This window comes from Zootoca vivipara, chromosome 1 (genome assembly GCF_963506605.1).
Source record: "Zootoca vivipara chromosome 1, rZooViv1.1, whole genome shotgun sequence".
NCBI lineage: Eukaryota > Metazoa > Chordata > Lepidosauria > Squamata > Lacertidae > Zootoca > Zootoca vivipara.
In genome coordinates, this window is record NC_083276.1 from 16,270,630 (window position 1) to 16,292,812 (window position 22,183).

The following is a 22,183-nucleotide window of genomic DNA, read 5'->3' on the forward strand; positions in this document are numbered from 1 at the left end:
AGTCCCATGGACTGCAAGAAGATCAAACTTATCCATTCTGAAGGAAATCAGACCCGAGTGCTCACTGGAAGGACAGATCCTGAAGCTGAGGCTCCAATACTTTGGCCACCTCATGAGAAGAGAAGACTCCCTGGAAAAGACCCTGATGTTGGGAAAGATGGAGGGCACAAGTAGAAGGGGACGACAGAGGACAAGATGGCTGGACAGTGTTCTTGAAGCTACAGACATGAATTTGACCAAACTGCGGGAGGCAGTGGAAGACAGGAGTGCCTGGCATGCTCTGGTCCATGGGGTCACGAAGTGTCGGACATGACTAAACGACTAAACAACAACAAAGGATTTAATACCTGCAGTGCCATTTGGCTTTCTGGCTCAAGGTAAAGGTAAAGGGATCCCTGACCGTTAGGTCCAGTCGCGAATGACTCTGGGGTTGCAACACTCATCTCGCTGTATTGGCTGAGGAAGCCGACGTACAGCTTCCGGGTCATGTGACCAGCATGACTAAGCCGCTTCCGGCGAACCAGAGCAGTGCACGGAAATGCCGTTTACCTACCCGCCGGAGCGGTACGTGCTTTGCAGCTGGAGGTGGTTATTTGCTTAAGTCCTACTTCCAAGGACCTACTATTTGTACTTCATTTCCTTCTCCCCTCAGGGACAGGAAAACCATTGCCATGCTCTTGGAGAAGCCAGAAACTGCTTTGTTAGGATCCCGTATTCAAGATCCCTATGATCTGCCTCTCTGGCTTTTCGCCTGAAAATACAAGAGCAGTTGTTGGCAAAAATGTGATGGCTAACTATCTGTGTGAAATGGCTTTCAGCAACATTAGCCCTAAATGTAATTGTTTCCTAATCATATTCCCAAAATATGACTCCATAAATGGATCTCAGATATAGGAAGCAACACCTTTTTTTTGTGGAACATGTATCTGCTTCTGCAGTCCAGGTATAGCAAGAAAATATAGCTTGGAAAGCCCCCCCCCCCACCAAAGGACTATTCCTCAGGAACTATTTCCTTCACATCCTTTTACTATTTGCTTCAGGGCTGGAAAAGTAGCAGGTATGCCAGCATCATTCTCATGCGCTGGAACCATAGCCTTTTAAAGGAGCATGTAGTTTCGAGGAATTCCCACCAGAGGGCCTTTCAGATCGAAACTGCCTTGGAAGATTTGCTGCTTGCAGTTACAGTGGTACCTCGACTTATGAACGACTTGACAACTGATTTTTTCGACTTACGAATGGGGCAAATGGCCACACGCTTACGAATTTCTCGACATCCGAATGGAAACCGCAGCGGTTTTAGATAGGGTTTTTTCGACTTACGAATTTTTAGATGGGGTTGCTTCAACTTACAAATTTTTCCGTTTCCAATGCATTCCTATGGGAAATCGCCTTTCCAATGGCGCTTTTCGACTTACGAATTTTTCAACCTATGAAGGTGCCTTCGGAACGGATTAAATTCATAAGTCGAGGCACCACTGTATAATTTGTGCCCTCTTTGGTAGCACAATTGTTTGAGCTAACATATGAGCTAACAAAGCCATTCTTTGCATGGCTACTCATAAGTAAGCCCTGCTGAATTGCAACCCCTTCTACACACACTGTAGACCCAGGTGGCGCTGTGGTTAAACCACTGAGCCTAGGGCTTGCTGATCAGAAGGTCGGTGGTTCGAATCCCTGTGACGGAGTGAGCTCCCGTTGCTTGGTCCCAGCTCCTGCCAACCTAGCAGTTTGAAAGCACGTCAAAATGCAAGTAGATAAATAGGAACCACTACAACGGGAAGGTAAACGGCGTTTCCATGTGCTGCTCTGGTTTGCCAGAAGCGGCTTTGTCATGCTGGCCACATGACCTGGAAGTTATACGCCGGCTCCCTCGGCCAATAATGCGAGATGAGCGCGCAACCCCAGAGTCGGTCACGACTGGACCTAATGGTCAGGGGTCCCTTTACCTTTTACCTACACACACTTACCTGGAAATAAGCCTTACTTCTGTGCAGACATGCGTAGGGCTGCACTGTAAATCTAATTGCCCCCCCCAATGTTATTAGTCCTGCTGCCCGCCACGACAGAATTTTATGCAATTAATTGTTCCATACCATTTACTTCAATGCAAAGGAAACACAAGGGGGAATGTGGGAGAAACATAAGCAAGATAGCTCAGTTGGTAGAGCATGAGGTTCTCAATCTCAGGGTTGTGGGTTCAAGCACCTTGTTGGGCAAAACAATTCCTGCATTGCAGGGGGTTGGACTAGATGCCCCTCGGGGTCCCTTCCAACTCTAAAATTCTATGGTTCTAATTTACATATCATTGTAGGGCTAAAAACAACAATAGTGACTACTGATTTTATTTGGTATTTTAAGTTCTGGACGTTGGATGCAGAAATGAACATTGGCATTCCATCTGAATTCTCTTGACATCCATAGCGGTAGTAGCGGGCATCTACCCTGCTCCTGACTGGACCAGTTGAGTGCAGTAGCCCCTGCCTCTTGGAGAGGCCATCTTGAAGGATCGGTTGTGGCAAGCGCCACTCTATCCAGGCCAATCCCTGTGGGATCTTCAACGTGGCTTATTATCACAGTTTTGGCAGCCAACATGAAGCCAGAGGCCCCTCATTTGGATGTAACCTCTTGCTGAATGGAAGTCAGGATCTCTGCACCAAAAGCGACAGGAATTCATGGCACTTGTCTACAACATTGTATGCTCTGGATTGTGAAGTCACAGGTGCTGCTGCGAATGCAAGCATTGCCTTGATCTGTGAATACTTTGCTCACATATCATAGTAACTTGCAAACAGCCCCTCTCAAGGATAGTTCAGAGAGCTTCTGGAAATAGCCCATGCTGAACTTTGGAAGGTCCAATAACTGAGAAAATGCATAATTAATTGTCACAAATGGCATGAAAACTGGGGGAAACCACCCATGTCTCTAAATGGTCTTGATTGATAAAATATTTCAGTTGGGTCATTTGGGATCTTGGGGAGCAGCCAATAAGGCAGCGTTTCTCAACCGCTGTTCCGCGGCACACTAGTGTGCCGCGAGACGCTGGCTGGTGTGCCGCGACATGCGGCGACGAGAAGGGCGATTTGCATTGTCACGTGCCTGGCGACCGCCAATAAACAACACTGACCCGCCGGAAAGCAATATTTCTCCTCCTCTTTCCCAAAGCTCAGTGCAAACGAGCCTGGCGGCCGCCAATACACAACACTAACCCGCCGGAAAGCAATATTTGGCAAGTGTTTCTTACAGTCATAATTATAATATAGGGCGGCACAGAGTTAATTTTTTTTACTTTTTTAATCGTGGTGTGCCTCGTGATTTTTTTCACGGAACAAGTGTGCCGTGGCCCAAAAAAGGTTGAGAAACACTGCAATAAGGGGATCACACGTCATCTTAGGAAACAGAACCATACACAATGGTCCGAAATAATCACTAAGGTCGATGTAGCCAGCAGGATGTTCTCTACATAATGTGATCCTCTTGATAATTAAGAGGCCCAGCACCTTAAGCTTGTTTAAGAAGCTTAAGAAAATAAACACACAAACATAACCGAGCAAAACATTGTGAAGATGGCTTAGGAATGAACGTCAGTTTGTTGATTCACTCCAACACAATTTGCGATAGCCAAAACTGATCATGCAAGGAACTTCATTAACCCTGCTGCCTCCCATCACCTAAGCAAAGTACCAGCATAATAATCTTAAACTGGAAGGTCCACATTATAAATTGCATATATGCCGTGTGGTTTCTGAGAGCACCCCCACCCCCACTTTCTGTAGAAACAGCCCTATGTACCACTAAGGGGGCCTTGCTGCTGGGGTCACCTCCGGGGGCTTCCCAGCCGGCAATTACCTGTGACAGGGCCTTTTCGGTGGTAGTTCCCCATTTGTGGAATGCCCTCCCAGGTGAGGTGCATCCATCTCCCTCATTACTGACTCTCAGAAGGATTTTTTAAAAATCCTCTTTACCCAGGCATTTGATGGCTGAAAGATACTGTTCCTGGCAACCCTGAAATTACCAGTTCAGAAAATGTTTAAAAATGGATTTTGAATGGTTTTTTTTGAATATTTCAAAATAATTGTTTTTGATGGGTTTGCTACCTTGGGCTCCTCTGGGAGGAAGCGCAGGATATAAATCTAATCAATAAATAATAAAGAGGTAAGGGATGAGGCTTCTCAGAAAAATAAAAGCGAGAGCAGTGATCGGAGTGCAGATCCGTCTCACACATATCTTGATCATGCTTCCCCATGTCTTTCCTAAGGTGTCTTATAGTACAGAACAGAACTCATGGAGCCCAGAGTCCTACACTCCTGATGGGCAAAACATATTTTATCAACACAGGGGATCTCATGGGTTGCAAATACAGTGATTGGTTTTAATAGAACAGGATGCAAACATAGAAGCAGGGGCTAAAATTACCACCCACTTTGATGGGATAACAATTCCATTTATTGCATCGCGTTTCATAGCGACAGCTGGCCTGTACAGTAGCACAGTTTCTGAAAGAATGCCCTGGTGTTTTGATAGGCTCAATTATATCAGCAACAGTTGGTATTTGCTTAAAAAAATACTGTGCCTTGCAGATTATTATTTTTTGCTCCTTACCGTCTCTGAACCTCCATTTCATCTGGAGAGGGTCCATTTTGAACCTGGCGTTGGGTTGTTGGACCTAGAAGATGAAACAACAAGACAGTAATCATTGCAAAGGCAGTAAGAATATGTCCTATGGTATCTGAAGGAGATTATTCAAGGCCATTGAAGCAGCACTCATTGGCCAGCCATGACAAACTGAAGTGTCAATGCCAGTGGACCTTGATTTTGTTTCTGTTTTCTGCTGATGACTTGAAGGGCAGCACAGGACATACAGGAACCAGCCATTATCAGGTGCCAGCACAAAGGTAAGTATTATGGAGCAAGACACCTGCGATAAAGCAAGACCTAATGCAGAACTAAGAGGAAAACACAAGAATCTCAATCTCCTGTTTCCTGGTGACTTCTGTTTCAGTGTATCTGAAGAAGTGTGCATGCACACGAATGCTCATACCAATGACAAACTTAGTTGGTCTCTAAGGTGCTACTGGAAGGAATTTTTTAAAAAATTTGTTTCATGTTTTCCTTGTAAGGCGAATGAGGAGACGGGGAAACTTGCATTTGGGGAAAGGAAGGTAGGTGTTTTACATGTGCCAACACCCACTCATTCTTCCTTCCATATCACTTCCCCAGCAATTTATTTGTATTCCCAAGAATTGGAGGAGAAATTCAGTTTGGTCTGGCATTTTAACGCGAACCTACTTAATTCACACGTACGGAAAAAGCAAGGGAGCCAAAACTTCTCCAAATATTGCAATGAAGTTCTCTAACCACATAACGTGTACAAATAATGCGTGTATTTCAGGTAAGTGTGCACAAGAATGCATGTATTAGTGAACATAACTGACATTAGCTAGAAGGTCATAGGAAAATGTGCACAGTGAGAGAAATGAACCATAAACTGCTGCCAAAATTTCCTGAGTTGTTTTATTGTATGTGTGTGTTTAAATTGAAAGCTGATGAAGAAAAGTAGAGAACTTTAGTTAAGGCTAGAAAAATGTGAAACTGAAAGAAAGCAAAACTTACAGGTTTGTGCACCCCCCCCCCAGCAGCAATTCAAAACCAGAAACATGTGTCCATAAAACCAGCAGCTACCAGTCAGTATTTTAAAAGGCTGGTGTCTGTTTGTTTGCTGTGCAATGGATTCCAACATCCTCTCTCCTTAAAACTTTCATTTGTTTGGGATGTGCCTCTGTGTGTTCAATGGACATGCGAGAAGGGCATCACGGGGAGAGGGTTTGTGTCTCCGTGCTCCCCCACAAACATTAACTTGTTTGCTGGTACACTACTACACATGCCTGTACTCAGAGGTGGGTTTTTTTTTTTACACACGTAGGGACCTAAAAAGAAAAAAAATCACAATCCATATGGATTTAGCCATATTTTGAAGATGTGCCAATGGATGAATCTACTGCAGGGCTGAAGCCTGTCATTTTCCCTGCCCCAAATACACATGTTCTAGAGCCTAAGGAAAAGGCCTAGAATCCCATGTTAACACCCAAGAGTCCACCACACTGTAGCTTTACATCAAGAAATGGAACCCAGATAAACGGGAGGCTCCAGGAGGAGGGGGAGCTGGCTTGATGGCTCCCAATGAATCCTATGGAGAAATTAAACACGGTGAGTTCTGCACATCACACGATGACAGGCGTTTTGCTAGTTCTAAGACAATATTGAGATTGGCCAGATTGTGAGAATCCTCACAATGATGTAGGAGGTGGTGGTGGTGGAGTCATGCAATTTTCAAAGAGCCTTGGAGCACAGGGGTGCCCATCTATACCTTCCCAGGATTTCAGGCAGGAGTCTCTCCCAGCCCTACTTGGGACATGCCAGGAATTGAACCTGGGGTCTTTCTGCATGCAAAGGCAGGTGCTTTACCAGTGAGCTACGCCCTTCCCCTTATAACAGGGGGCAAAGTCTTTCTCCTTATTACAGCTAAGCAGAAACAAAACCAAACAAAATGCATTGTGATGCAGATTGTGCCAGGGCAGACCGAAGTGCTACAAATGGCTTGCAAACACTGGCTAATTAGAAAGTTCTTGCGTTCTTACAACTGGGTCGGCTGCAGAGAGCTGCCCTGCTCTGGTTTTCTGAAGCTCAGCTTCGCATTTATGCTCTGCCAAATCTCATGCACACATTCAGAACATGGAATTATTTTCAGCAGCAGCCCAATTTCTCATGCGCATGACCTGCGTGGGGCAGAGCAGCCGCTTTCTTTAGGGACTGGTGGCACATCACACGTAAATGCGTGTTGTAACTGAGCCCCAATGGCATTACAGTATCAGGAGGGGATGATTTATAGCAGAGAAGCAATGTAGGAAGGAGAGGGCACTTAGCCAGACCATCACCATTTTTCCCCTGCCCCAAATTGCCTTCCTTGAGCAATTTAAGAATGTAAGAAGAGGCTGCTGGAGCAGTCCAATAGCATATCCAGCCCAGCATCCTGTTCTCACAGTGGCCAACTGTGGGAAACCAGCAAGTGGAACATGAGCACAAGAGCACTCTCCCCTCCTGTGGTTTCCAGCCACTGGCATTCATCCTCCACGAATTTTATGGAGGCCATCACTGCCTCATGCTGCAGTGAGTTCCACAGTTTAACTATGTGCTTCATGAAGAACATTCTGTTATCTGTCCTGAATCTTCCAATGTTCAGCTTCATTGGATGTCCATGAGTTCTAAGGCAAACGTATTTAAGGGCAAACATACCGAAGGAAAAATGGCTTAAGAATCTGTTGGGTAGAAGGTGGCACCTGGGTGAAGGTGATTTGCGCAGAGGTTATGAGATTCCCATGTCCCTCTGGTAGTTCTCCATTTGAATCCCTCCACACACCCTTCATTTTTGTAATCAGTCATCAGAATCCAGCCACATGCATGTGTGCCTAACCTAACGGCGGGTCTCTTTTTAACCAAACATAAATCTACACAAATTAAATCTGCTCCAAATAACAAGCAATATGGTCTTCTGGTTTTTTTGGACCCTTCCCTTTAAAGATTTCTTCTCGAGCTGCAACATGACCAGGCACAGGTGACAGGTTTGGGGAACTGGCCAAGAGCTTTCGCCACGTGGGTGGACATTCCTGCAAGGATATACCGTTTTCCGCAGTTCAGTCTTTGCAGCAATTCATTCATGAAAGGCTTTGCTAATACCTCCAAGTCTCCTCCAAGGGTTGGCTTTGTAACAAAACCCCTGCATTTTGCACAAGCATTCTATGACTAAGCTTTCAGTGTATTTTTGGGAACGATATCGGAAACATACTATATTAAGTTTTGCATCCCCTTTCCAGTTGATGACAATTAGCCAGAACACACACACACACACACCCGGTCCAGGGAACCTAGGCTGCTTTCATTTCGCTGGCTACTTCCTGTCTTCTATCCAGTGACTCTGGAGAATGCTAACAGGCTCATTGCTCGAAAGCCACCTCGCCACTGGGCAAAGACAAACCAATGATAGCTTGGCGAGAAGCAAGGCTATTAGCACCTCCCAAGGTCACTTGTAAACCAAACCCTCTGGTGCCGAAACACTTCTGATACTTGACCACAGCTGTTTTATCTGGAGTTTATTTTTTTTTCCTAATTAGATTGAACTTTTGATGTTGTTGTTGTTGTTGAAAATCCCTTTTATTCCCTTCTCTCGTTTTCCAGGGTTCTGGGAAACTGATGTGTTCCCTCTGACATACCATGAATTTGCTTCACCTATTAATAAAAGTGTGAGACTATCCATAAGGAAAGAAAAATGACCTGGGAGGGAGCTGGAGCGAGTTTCCGCAAACAAGTGGGCAGAGAACGAGGGAACATCCAATGAATCTGAATGTTGAGAGATTTGGGGCAGACAGAACTAAGTGCTTCTTCACTCTGCACATAGTTGAACTTTGGAATTCGCTCCCACAGGGGACAATGATGACCACCAACCTAGATGGCCTTGGAAGCTATTGCTTTTCAACAGCTACTAACTATAATGGAGGAGGCAGTTAAAAATGGAAAGCGTAATGCTGGTGGTCAACAAAAGAGGTTTAAAGACTCTCTCAAGGCAAGACTAAAAAAAATGTAGTATATAAACACCGACAACTGGGAAACACTGGCCTGCACACGCTGCAATTGGAGAACAGCCTTTATCAAAGGTGTCATGGGCTTTGAAGAAGCTCAAACTCAGGACAAAAGGGAGAAACGTGCTAAGAGGAAGGCACGCTTGGCAAGTCCACACCATGATCAACTCCCACCCAGAAACCTATGTCCCCACTGTGGAAGGACGTGGCTTCCACAGTCACTTACAGACTCACTGTTAAGACCATGTTCATGGAAGAGAATCTTACTTGGCTACAAGTGATCAGCAAAGAAGAAGAATATTGAATGCTGGAAACCACAGAAGGACAGGAGGTTGTTGAACTCAGATTTCTCTTGCAGACTTCCCACAGGGACCTGGTTGGCCACTGTGAGAACAGGATGCTGGACTAGATGGGCCTTATGTTCTTTGCAAAGGGGTGATGAGGACCCACTGAGGCACGCAGAAAATCCCTTAGGGATTTCCAACCCGAACCACCAGGGCTGAGGGCTACATTTCAGCAATGTTTTTCAAGCTGCTTTCAAACATTGGCAGCAGATGGAAATGTGCAGGCCCCAGCTCTCAGCCAGCTAGGGCTGAGACAATTTACGAGGGCCAAGGCCAGGGCCACATTTAGGTTTGATGAGGCCCTAAGCTACTGAAGGTAATGAGGCCCTTTATATGTCCAGCTGTCCTTTGTCAACAACAAATTGTCGCTGTTTTTTGTGATGACTATATGCTATATGGACCATGCAACCAGTCCATGCAGAATGTAAATGGTAAAGGGACGCCTGACCATTGGGTCTAGTCGTGACCGACTCTGGGGTTGCGGCGCTCATCTCACGTTATTGGCCGAGGGAGCTGGCGTACAGCTTCCAGGTCATGTGGCCAACATGACAAAGCTGCTTCTGGCGAACCAGAGCAGCGCACGGAAATACCGTTTACCTTCCCGCTTGGAGTGGTACCTGCTTATCTACTTGCACTTTGATGTGCTTTCGAACTGCTAGGTTGGCAGGAGCTGGGACCAAGCAAGGGGAGCTCACCCCGTCACAGGGATTCGAACCGCCGACCTTCTGATCAGCAAGCCCTAGGCTAAGTGGTTTAACCCACAGCGCCACCTGTGTCCCGGTGAATGTAGGCACCCTATATATAGAAATGAGCAAACCAGTGATATTTTAGGGAGCAGGCTAGCAGGCGGGGCCCATTACTTACATCATAGGAGCCTACACAACACAAAACACTGTTGCTGTATGCAGGTTTTATTTTATTAGTTTTTATCTTATATTTTGGAAATGTACATCTAGTTGTTTTCCCTCCAATTTTTTTTGGGGGGCCCCCAGGAGAGTGGGGCCCTAAGTTATAGCTTGGTTAGCTTATATGTAAATCCGGCACTGGCCAAGGCCCTCTTGCAGTAAAGAACTGTCACAGAAGGTCCGCTCTCCAACCCCTCTCTTGAAGCAAGATGCATCTCGATTTGAGCGGAGGGGGTGCTGGAAGCTGCCCCCCAAGTCAGCTCAGAGGAGCCTGTGGTGCTGATCTAAGTAGGATGAAAGGATGTCATATAGAGGAGGGAGAAAGATTGTTTTCTGCTGCTCCAGAGAAGCGGACACAGAGCAATGGATTCAAACTTCAAGAAAGAAGATTCCACCTAAACATTAGGAAGAACTTCCTGACAGTAAGAGCTGTTTGACAGTGGAATTTGCTACCAAGGAGTGTGGTGGAGTCTCCTTCTTTGGAGGTCTTTAAGCAGAGGCTTGACAGGCATATGTCAAGAATGCTTTGATGGTGTTTCCTGCTTGGCAGGGGGTTGGACTGGATGGCCCTTGTGGTCTCTTCTAACTCTATGATTCTAAGTAAAAAGAACCATATGTGGAAAGAGCCTTCAGGGTGGGGGTTTCCACTTACTGGGCCAAGAGTAGGGGGCAAATCAGATGCTGTTAGGGCGTGTCATTTTAGGGGGTGAAATGTAATTTCAGTGAAGGGTCTTAAAAATATGTTTTTGGTGTGAGGAATTCAAATCTGCTATTGTTTTTCCCCCTGTAACTGGACAACATTTGAGTCTATGTTTGATGAAGAGGCACAAAAAACTGCTTTCGGAAAACCAAAGTATTTTAATTTGACTCTTCTGAAAATGTCAGCTAATGCTTAATAAAATAATAATAATAATAATAATAATAATAATAAATATTAATACATAACTGCATAATAAAAAATAATAATAATAAATGCACACACACACACACACACACAAAATGATTGTCAAGTACTTGCAGCTATATTTTATATCAATATTAGTAATAAATATAAAAATATATATAACTGCAAGTACTTGGCAATGGAGGGCTGTTGCCAGCCACTGCAGAGAATATCAAGCCAGACAAAACCATGGTCTGACAGCTGCCAATGTGATCTGGTAATGGATACATGTGCAGATCTTTTAAGTGGGACTGGGGATAGGAAGAGAACAAAAAGAAAATGAAAGCACACACCCACACACCCACACTGTGCACTCTGCCCTGTTCCATTCCTTTCCCTTCATAGAATCACAGAGCTGGAAATGACCCAGAAGGCCAACCCTTGGACTGTGGTCCTCAGACGATAGGTGGTATGTAAATGTAATAAATAAATGAATAAAAACAACCCCAGTCTCTGCTTAAAACCCTAACAAAGAAGAGCTCACCACCTTCCAAGGGAGTTTGTACCACTGTTGTGCAACTCTCACTATCCGGATGTTCTTTCCTTTAGTCGAAATCCCATTCCTTTTACGCTGAATCTACTGGCTCAGGCCCTACCCTCCCGGAGCAAGTCGGAACAAATTTGCTCCATCCCCTCTATGTGACAGCCCTTTAAATATTTTAAGATGGCTATCATATCGCCTCTTCTCCAAGCTAAAGATACCCACCTCCTTCACCCTTTCCTCACAGGACTTGGTCTCCAGGACTTTCGCTTCTCATGTGTCGGAATTTGATCGACACCTTTGAGTTCAAGCCTGCGCTCAACCATGGGGCTCAATGGAAGACCTTGGGTCAGTTAAGTGTGGATCAGTCCCACCTCCCTCCCTCACAGGGTTGTTGTGAGAATAAGAGGGGGCAATGACCACGGGGGCCACTTTGAAGAAGGGTGGGATTAAAGAAACGAAAAAGTATTAAGTGACTTGAGCTGTCTCCGTTACAGCGTTTCTCCTGATTTACGGAAGAGTCAGACTGGAATAACCTGGGAATCACCTGTTTGCTAATGGTAGATGAAGTGCCCCCGAGCCAGGCATAAGTAATTTAGCAGCTGATCAATTATGCTGTAGCGGAATACAGGCTAATGAGCCTGCCACCTGTTGCTGGAACCTAGCCAAACAGCATCAAGATGCTCAGCAAAACCCCTCCCCCACATTAAGGAGCTGTTGAAACTTCATTACACCCATCAAAATACTTTGGGCTTCTCAGGTCACTGTGAAAAAGCTCCGACTCCTCACGCATTGAGAGGACAAAGAGAACAGCCAAAAAAAGTGCAACCCTTTTGCTCAAAAGTGCAACTGAATTAACAGCTCGCTATGCACGCCCCCTGTTTGAACTACGATGCAGAATGCTGTTTTGTGGCGCTCTGGTTGAAAAATACCCACCAAGGAAGGTGGGTGCAAGGCCCGCCGAGTTGAAATGAAAAATCTTGAAGCGAATAAATAAGGGGTTAACTACGCATTACATGCAAAAACAGATTAATGTAACTGCGTTGCCCCCGCCTCCCCAAATCACATATGAAAGAAGTGCAACTCTGGGGATGCTTAGAACTCCTTTAAACCAGCGGAAAGGAAATAATACCCACCTGAAAAGTTGTGTCACTATATCATGACGTTTGTGATGTTGAAACCCTACTTAGAAGTCACCTTGGTGAGACCCAGTTTACTTGGCCTATCCTTTCCTCTCCTTTGCTTGTTGCAAGTGGTGGTCTGGGTTACCTGTGCAGGAGGGATAATGTGAGGGTGATATGGGGAGGGATGTGTGTGATGGGTCTTTCCTTGGTATTAGAGAAGGAACCTTCCTACACAGGTGCAGGAAGATGCCCTCAAAATACTGCAGCCAAATGACAGCAGCAGGGATTTGGGCTTCCAGGTGAAGCCTGGAAACATGTACACCTGAATGGACCATGTTCCAAAATCTTGAATCACCTTTTTGTCTCACAGCCACACCCAATTCCATCCACCTCTGTCCAATGAATGCAGCCTTCTTCCTCTTCAGTAATAAGGCTTTGCATATAGTGATCGTTTCTTGGTCAGGATCTTAATGTGTAAAGAGGATTTAAAAATTGGGATAGTTTTTATAATATAAGGTGAAAATTTTTTTTGGCAATTAGAATGGGAATAAGAATAAGAATACTGTTAAATAAGAATTGAAAATGGAAATCGGGGCAGGGGGGAGGTTGGGGAGGCCCATACAATGATTATAGAAATAGAAATAATAATGTTTTTTTCTTTTTCTTTTTTTCTCCTTTTTTTTCTTTTTTCTCTTCTCTTTTTAGGGGGGTTATTTTTGGGTTTTTTTCTTTGTTCTTTTTTCTTTTTGTTTGGATAAATGGCTGGATGGACACCCCCCCCTCTGTTTCCTCCCTTGGAGCCTCTTGGTGGCAGGGGGTGTGTGTCGGGGGTGGAGGGGAGGGGTGGGGAGAAATTCAATCATAAAATGAAACACTGCCGACTGCCTGCCTTTCGGGGGACCCTCTGGTGGGAGGAGAGGGTTCTGGGAGGGTGGACAGAAGTCAGTGGAAAATATGTTATGTATTTTTATGTTTGTTCTTCTTATATTATAAAATCAATAAAATATATATATTTTAAAAAAGGATCTTAATACAGTACATATTATGATATTTTCGTGCTGCGTTCTGCAAATTTGGCTTGAAGAAGAGAACAATTATTTTATTTTATTTAAAAAGTACTTAGATACCACCAATTCATACGGTATCACATGGCGGTATAACAACAATGCATACAGCAAAATCAAAAATGCAGTAAAAATTTTTTTAAGGTGGGTGGCTAATCAAGAAAATCTAGTTACAGGTAGGTAGCCGTGTTGGTCTGACGCAGTCAAAACAAAATAAAAAAATCCTTCCAGTAGCACCTTAGGGACCAACTAAGTTTGTCATAGGTATGAGCTTTCGTGTGCATGCACACTTCTTCAGATACCTATGACAAACTTAGTTGGTCTCTAAGGTGCTACTGGAAGGATTTTTTTATTTTGTTTTGACTGCGTCAGACCAACACGGCTACCTACCTGTAACTAGTACTGGTATCTGAAGAAGTGTGCATGCACACGAAAGCTCATACCTATGACAAACTTAAGTTGGTCTCTAAGGTGCTACTGCAAGAAAATCTAAGCAGTTACATAGGCCTGTTGTCTTCAAGAGATGCCTGAAAGTCAAAAGCAAAGATGCCTACTGAATCTCTGCTGGAAGAGGGTTCAAAGCATGGGACCAATGACACTCCATGTCCAATGTCTAGCTGAGGCCACCTGCATCTCTGTAATGGGAGGGGACGACTAGCCCCACAACTTCATCCCTATGCAACCTTCAATTTAAAACCCAAAGGGTTAAAACTTATGAAGTGCTGGTTGTCCTTTAGGCCAGGGAAGCTCCATAACCGGTAAGAATAAAACCAAAGAGAGTATCAAATTATCAGGGGACCCATTTCTGGGCAAAACAGTGTAAAGCTATCCCGTGAGGTCTGCACCTGCCTCTGAAGAATGCCTGTCCGCTTCCCGAAGACGCTATGCTAATCACACTGACTTGAAAAGCATTGTACTGTAGAACTGTAATCTAACCCTGTTCCACTCCAAATCCTCTTCGCTCAGGTAGTAACTGATGGCTTTATTCAGCAACTGTCAGTAAACCAAAGAAATGTCCTCATCTGCAGTGCTTTCTCCAACCTCGAGTCCTCAGGTCCCCTCAGAAAATGGTCAGGGATGATGGGAGTTGTAGTCCAACAACTTCTGGGGACCCAGAGCTGGGAGAAGGCTCACCTAGGCCACCTCCAACCACTGACATAGAACCTGACATTCCCAACAAAACATCACACATCAGTTTGGGGCATGACATTTTAGAAGAAGAAGAAGAAGAAGAAGAAGAAGAAGAAGAAGAAGAAGAAGAAGAAGAAGAAGAAGAAGAAGAAGAAGAAGAAGAAGAAGAAGAAGAAGGAGGAGGAGGAGGAGGAGGAGGAGGAGGAGGAGGAGGAGTTTGGATTTGATATCCCGCTTTATCACTACCCGAAGGAGTCTCAAAGCGGCTAACATTCTCCTTTCCCTTCCTCTCCCACAACAAACACTCTGTGAGGTGAGTGGGGCTGAGAGACTTCAGAGAAGAGTGACTAGCCCAAGGTCACCCAGCAGCTGCATGTGGACGAGCGGAGACGCAAACCCGGTTCCCCAGATTAGGAGTCTACCGCTCTTAACCACTACACCACACTGGCTCTCTTTCTTTCTTTTTTTCTCCCAAATTTCTTCAGTGAGGTGGTTTTTTTGGATCTGCTATTATTATTATTTTGCGACTGAACAAAATTTATAATGGCAAGACTACGTTTGGCGAAGAAGCAAATAAACTGCTTTCGGAAAACCGAACGATTTTAACGTTACCTTCTGAGAATGCCAAATAACAATAATAAATAGTATTAATATATAATATAACTGCAAGTACTCGGCAATCATTTTTAATGCTCTCTATGCAATTTTACACACACACACACACACACACACACACACACACACACACACAAGCAAAACTGGATCATATTAATCTAAGCAAAATATATTTTAATTCCCAAGGCATGCGACAACTTTTTAGCAGCCCTCATTTTTGGAATTTGAAAGTTGAAAAACTCAACATGTCCTAACATTATCACCCTCCTCATAGGGCACCACATCCAGAAAGCACCACAAGAGAGATTCTGTAGGACAAGCAATTAACAAATGTCTTTATAAGCAACATGAGAGGCAGTGTAGTATACTAGTTAGTGTCTCAGAAGAGATCTGAGGAACACCTGGATTCAAACACCCATTTAGCCATGAGTTTCACTGGGTGGCCTTGGACCAGACCCTGTCTCTCAACCTGGTCTACTTTACAGGCTGTTGTGAAAAATGCAGGGGTGGAATGAAATGGGTTACACTGCCTTGAGCTCTCCAGAGGAAAGCAAAGGGGAAACACAACCACAAATAAAAAAAAATAATGCAACAGGGAAAAGTAATTACGATCGAACACCGATGATAACAACAATAACAACAACAGTAAGGTAACTTGCCAGCTTCTCTAAATTTGGGGAAATGTGGGGTTATTTAAACTATAATAACAGCTGATATCTTAGATAATGAAAATGAATTTTTTGCTCCATAAGATGCACTTTTTTTCCTCCTAAAAAGTAAGGGGAAATGTCTGTGCGTCTTATGGAGTGAATGTGTGGTCGATTGCTGATTCCCTTTCTGACCCCACCCCCTTGCCCAAGCCTCCATTGTTGAATGTTCTGCAGATGGAGGCTGTTTGTGACTGGCTGATTAGATTATCTGTCTGGAAACTGTAGAAACGGACCCCTTTCCTTTCCTAAAGAAGCTGCAGAACTGTGAGATGAACCCCATAAAAACAGGATTTTTTCCCTTTGCAAAGTAAGCTCAACAACTTTGAGCTGATCCTCAAAAAACAGGGCTTTTCCCCTTTGCAAAAAAAGCTGCACAACTGTGAGCTGATCCCCCCAAAAACGGGGCTTTCCCCATTTCCTCCTCCAAAAAACTAGGTGCGTCTTATGGTTTGGTGCGTCTTATGGAGCGAAAAATACGGTGCATCAGTACTGAGGATTCTAGGCTATAGAAAGCGCCAGGACAGATCTGTATGTTCTCATTATCATTATTTATTAGATTTCTGTACCACACTTCATCCAAAGATCACAGGGCGATTTACAATATTAAAACACAAAAATACAACAAACAAAAACAAACAAACAATAACAGCACCCCCTCCAAACACAGTTTAAAAAGCCATAGATTGTTTAATTAGCCAAAGGCCCGGTGTCTATTTGCCTCTGTGTCTTAATTCATAAGCTTTCCCAGCTTCCTCTTCCATGGTGGCTGTTTGGAAAGAACAAGTAGTCCATGAGAGGGGAAATGAAACATTCTTGTTCATTTTTTGACTAACACATTTTACTTCTTCACTAACAGCCACCATGCTGTTAGCAGACATTCTCACCCATCCGAACAACAAAGTTCTTCTTTTGTGCTTGTAATCCTGCAAACAGGAGATTGACTAGGAGGAGGAACAGAGAACAGGGCTTTTGCACCTTTAATAGTTATATAAAGCAGGACATTTCAGAAGAAGTCACTATCAAAGGTGCAGAAGCCCCATATGTGAGTGAGCAAAAGAGAGGGAGAATAACAATAACTAACCAAAAATCAACCACTAACCAAAAATCCAAATTGCCAGTTGCCAGAAATCAATAAGGGATTAGGGATGGGCTATATCAGTGGCTCTTAGGCTGTGGTCCAGAACCTTAACAGGAGATTGACTAGGAGGAGGAACAGAGAACAGGGCTTTTGCACCTTTAATAGTTATATAAAGCAGGACATTTCAGAAGAAGTCACTATCAAAGGTGCAGAAGCCCCATATGTGAGTGAGCAAAAGAGAGGGAGAATAACAATAACTAACCAAAAATCAACCACTAACCAAAAATCCAAAACAGGAGGCGAAACCCAAAGAAGTGGTGAGCAAGAAATTTAGAGATTGAACATGGAAATCTAGACCTGCTGAAATCCCTTCTTCTACAGAACTAGTTAAGGTGCAAGAGCCAAGCCCTCTTTTGTATCTGGCGCCACCTTCACAGGCGTAGATCGCTACTACAATTGTGGATATTGTCCGAATTTCTCCTTCATCTACTTGTACTTCCATTTCATTTTTTAAATGCAAACCAAAAAACTGGGCTGCTTGCAATGATGAAAAGTTGCAAGGAAGCGCCAAGTCTTGGGGCAACTAAGGTTCTGGACCACAGCCTAAGAGCCACTGATATAGCCCATCCCTAATCCCTTATTGATTTCTGGCAACTGGCAACAGGTTTTTTTTACATGAAAAGTAGCGTTGAGAGGTTGCAGTCTTTAGCGGAGGAATAACAGTGTGTACATGGTTAACTGTACCCTTGCAGGGCAGGTTTCTGTTAAAAAATCATTCCCAAAACTGCTCTCCCCCCAACCCCTCCCCAGGCTTTCTGACATATATTTACAAGAGTCAATATTAATCCAAAGTTCTGTAGTGGAAGGGGAGGCAGCAGGAAGTGGAATTTAAGCAAAACATGGTGAACAGGAAAAGGGTTAAGCACAAGAACAGCACCTTGCCTCTTCTCAAAATTGCAGCATCGCAAAGCAGTTTTTCATTAAACACACACACACACACACACACACACAAAGACACACACCTGCTGAGGCTCAGTTATACACATTCACACACCAACACTTTACATGGTGCATGAAGAAAAACCACGTATTTTAAGATGCATTTGAAAAATATGACATACAGTGAGTTAATCGGTAAGAGCTCATCAGTAATAGTAGCAGTTAATAAAACAGCAGTTGCACAGCAAATATAACACAACATGGCATTAACAGATACAGAGCTTCAGAGTTAATAATTTAATCTGGTTATTAAAACAACAACAACAACAACAACAACAACAACAACAACAACAACAACAACAACTCATATTTTAATCAGGATTCCCAGAACTTGCTGAGTTTACTGTTCCCACACCTCCCGTTATTAATTCATCTGAACATCTCTGCAGTTCAACCACCATCCACTGGAAAACAAAGAGGGGGTGGGAAAAATCGGAGGTAACCTTATGGCAGTAAAAGTATCTCCCAGCAGGGAGGGATTTCCCGAAAGGGAAGTTTTCATTTCAAAGCCTGAGACTGTCCTAACTGGGAGTGGGGGTGGGGGTGGGGAGAAGAAGGGATCTGCAATGCCTCTCACTCTCCCTTTTGCAGCAACAGCACTTTAAGACCCTGAAGGCACAGAAGAGAGAAGAAGTGGAAGTTTTCCATCACCTACAAGACATCCTGAACAGGAGGATGCAGTCACACTGACAGAGGCAGAAGCAGTGGCAAATCCATTCCCTGTTAACCATAGTATGGCGGCGCCTTTTGTTTAGGACAAACTCCAATGCAACTCTTCCATGGCCCAGGGCACTTCTAGCACCCCGCAGTGGGCCAGGTTACATGGGGTGTAATCGATCCCTCCGCACAGCAGCAGACTGGGCCTCGGCTTTTAATTATTTAACCGGAGGCAGCCTCCTGGGCCTATCAGGGATGTTTGCAGGGTTTTCTAATGCAACACACCATCTCGAAGGAGAGAATGAAGATGGCTGAAATGCACGGGAGGAAACCTGACAGCCACAGAGGTAATGTGGGGAGGCCGCCTGCCATCTATAAATACTGTAGGGAGTAGAATACTCAGGTGCAGCAGCAGCCTTCAAAACCCCCAAGGGCTCTCCTTAGACCAGCAGTGGTCAAATATCAGTAGAGAGGAAAAGGCTGCCGCTCTGTGGCAGAGCATCCTGCTATGCATGTAATAATAATGCATAGGTTTTTAAGGGGGCTGCAGTACAAAACTACAGAGCTGTAAAGCTCAAGAGCAGAGTTCTTATTTAAAATAAAAAATATAAAAAATATATTACATTTCCACAAATTTCACTTAAAATTCCAATACAAAGTATTTTTTTCTTTTGCTTTATCAACTTCCCATCCCATTGTGTGTGTGTGTGTGTGTGTGTGTGTGTGTTTAATTCATATCATTGCAGCACCCTATCTTCAATCTTTAATATAAATCATAATAATCATAATACAATGATCTCTAACCATTACTGTTATTCATAGTTCAAATCCTGCTTGTGGATTCATCATACAGTGGTACCTCTGGTTAAGAACTTAATTCGTTCCGGAGGTCCGTTCTTAACCTGAAACCGTTCTTAACCTGAGGTACCACTTTAGCTAATGGGGCCTCCCGCTGCCGCTGCGCGATTTCTGTTCTCATCCTGAAGCAAAGTTCTTAACCCGAGGGACTATTTCTGGGTTAGCGGAGTCTGTAACCTGAAGCGTCTGTCACCTGAAGCACCTGTAACCCGAGGTACCACTGTATTTCTTTAAATAGTCTGGGGCAGAGTTCCTTTAAAAAAAGAAAAGAAGAATAAAACTAGCATTCCACAGTTCCTTTGTATACCCTCCTCTAGTTTTTGTTCTGGCCCGGAAACAACTTGAAGTCTCTGCCACTGGATCACCGCAGATACTGTGTGTCTGCATCAGTATAATGCCAATGAAACTTCACATGCCTAGCCAACAGCCGCCTCCCCAGGAGCCAAAGCTGGAGCTGCACAATCTCTTCCCTACGTATTTTGCCACCCTCTCCATCTCTTACCAGCTGGAAGGCACATAGGAAACGGCCTCGTACCAGTTCAAACAATTTGTCCACCTAGTCCTGTACACCTCTGCACCAGCTCTCCATTGTCTCCGGCAGAGGTTTTCGGCCTGCTACCTGATCAGGTGAAGGAATCACCTGCTACGTGATCCTTTTAAACAGAGACACCATGGGCTGGAACTGAAGACCTTCTGCAAAGCACACAACTCTTCCCCTGTATGTGATTGACTCAGAAGCACTCGCTGCTGCCATTTCCTACATTACAGGATATGTACTTGTCTACTGATGGCTGTAGCTCAGGGGGCTGGCATGCAGAAAGCCCCAGGTTCGATCCTTGGGCTTTCCAGGTAGGGCTGGGAGAGAAGCCTCTCTGAAGGCCTGGAGAGTACTGACCAATGGTGCGACTCTATAGAAGACAGCTCCCTATGTTCCCTACCGCAGTCCTGTTTGCTTTTGTCTGGTGGGGTGGAATATAGCTGGTGCTTCCATTGAAAAGGTGCTCTGCCCATCCTTTTCTGCCTGGAAGCGCAGGAGTAGTTAACACTGTTCTTCAGAATGACACGCACAAACAGCCTTTCCCAAGCATTCGGAGGGAGATTACAACAAACCACGGCTGAATCTCCCAGAAGTAATTTAATGCTGAAAGATCACAAAAGTGGTTCGCATTTGACAAGCACTGCGGTAAAAATAAGGTCCAGCACTCAGCCTCCTGCCGCCGCCGCTGCCCCCAAAGGACCCAGTACGTTATCTTGTGGCATGGGAAGGATGCAAGTGACCGTAGGCATTCCCACTCACACACACAATCCCAGCAGAGCATTGTTAATAATAATAATAATAATAATAATAATAATAATAATAATAATAATAATAATTTATTTATACCCCGCCCATCTGGCTGGGTTTCCCCAGCCACTCTGGGCGGCTTCCAACAGAATAATAATTCCGTCGGGAATGGAACTGGGAATCCCTGGCAGGAAACTGATGCTATGCATTTTGTTTCCAACAGGGGGGAAAGCCCTACAACAGGCAAACTCGACCCTCCAGATGTTTTGAGACTACAATTCCCATCATCCCTGACCACTGGTCCTGTTAGCTAGGAATGATGGGAGTTGTAGTCCCAAAACATCTGGAGGGTAGAGTTTGTCTATGCCTGCCCTACAAGGTCCAGTCTCTTCTCTGGTGAGAAAAGATGCTCTAGGGAGCGCCCACTGCTGCCACTACCACTACCACCACCTGCCTCCTTCCTGTGCCCTAAATCAAGTTTCGGCTAATAGGGTGCCAACCACGAGATTAAGGCGTGTATGCCTCAATCTGCATGCCTCAATCTGTCTTGAGAGCAATGGGGCCGTTCACCATCTTAACAACATCTCTAAATGCAACAGCAAAGAATGGCGCCTTAATGCTCAGAAGCATTATGTCTCAAAGCTACCAGATGCTATGGCAAAAATATCAGGGGGAAAACCTATCCCCATAATTCCCTACCTGTGAGATTGCTGTATTTTATTTTATTTTAATTAAATTTGTATACCCTCCTTCATCCATAGAGCCCAGGGTGGTTCACAGCATAAAAATACAAGATGAAAACACAAAATAGTTTTTTTTCGTTGTGCCCATGTTGGCCCAAATAGCTTAACAGCCTGGTACTAGGGTTGCCAGACTCAATAGTGGACAGGACTTCTGTGCCTTTAATTGCCCTGCTCTCTTTTGAGTCTGGAAACCTTAAAGAGAAACCAGCAGACCCTTTGTTTAATTTCCAAGCAAAGGGTCTGCTGGTTTCTCTTTAAGGTTTCCAGACTCAAAAGAGAACAGGGCAATTAAAGGCACAGAAGTCCTGTCCTCTATTGAGTCTGGCAACCAGAGCAGCAGTTGTTGCTGAAGTTGGAAAAGGTTGCAGCAAATATTCAGACTTCTCCAGCTCCCTTTCCCCTCCCTCCTCTCTGCATCCCCTCTTTCTTTCTCATTCAACAGCACCTGCTGTGACCCAGTGAGGACAAGGAGGCTTCAGAAGCGGTGTGCTGATTGCTTTAATTGCTCTTGCCCTTTCAGTGCATCATTAGCAGAAGGACTGAGCAGCTGCCTGAGATAAGTCCTGATGACCTAGGTTGCTTTTTTGCATTCGAAATTGAGTGTTGGGTTTTTTTT

General features: G+C 44.4%; 1 protein-coding gene across 7 annotated transcripts in view; it reads right to left on the minus strand.

The window, feature by feature from the left end:
* The window catches only part of EVL (Enah/Vasp-like), a 154,160-nt gene that overhangs the window by 21,623 nt on the left and 110,354 nt on the right, over positions 1 to 22,183 (minus strand). For all 7 annotated transcript variants that reach the window (XM_060271873.1, XM_060271870.1, XM_035106135.2 and 4 more), the window contains exon 4: positions 4,600 to 4,663. In XM_060271873.1, the coding sequence (XP_060127856.1) occupies positions 4,600 to 4,663 (64 nt within the window). The remainder of the gene's footprint in view (positions 1 to 4,599; positions 4,664 to 22,183) is intronic.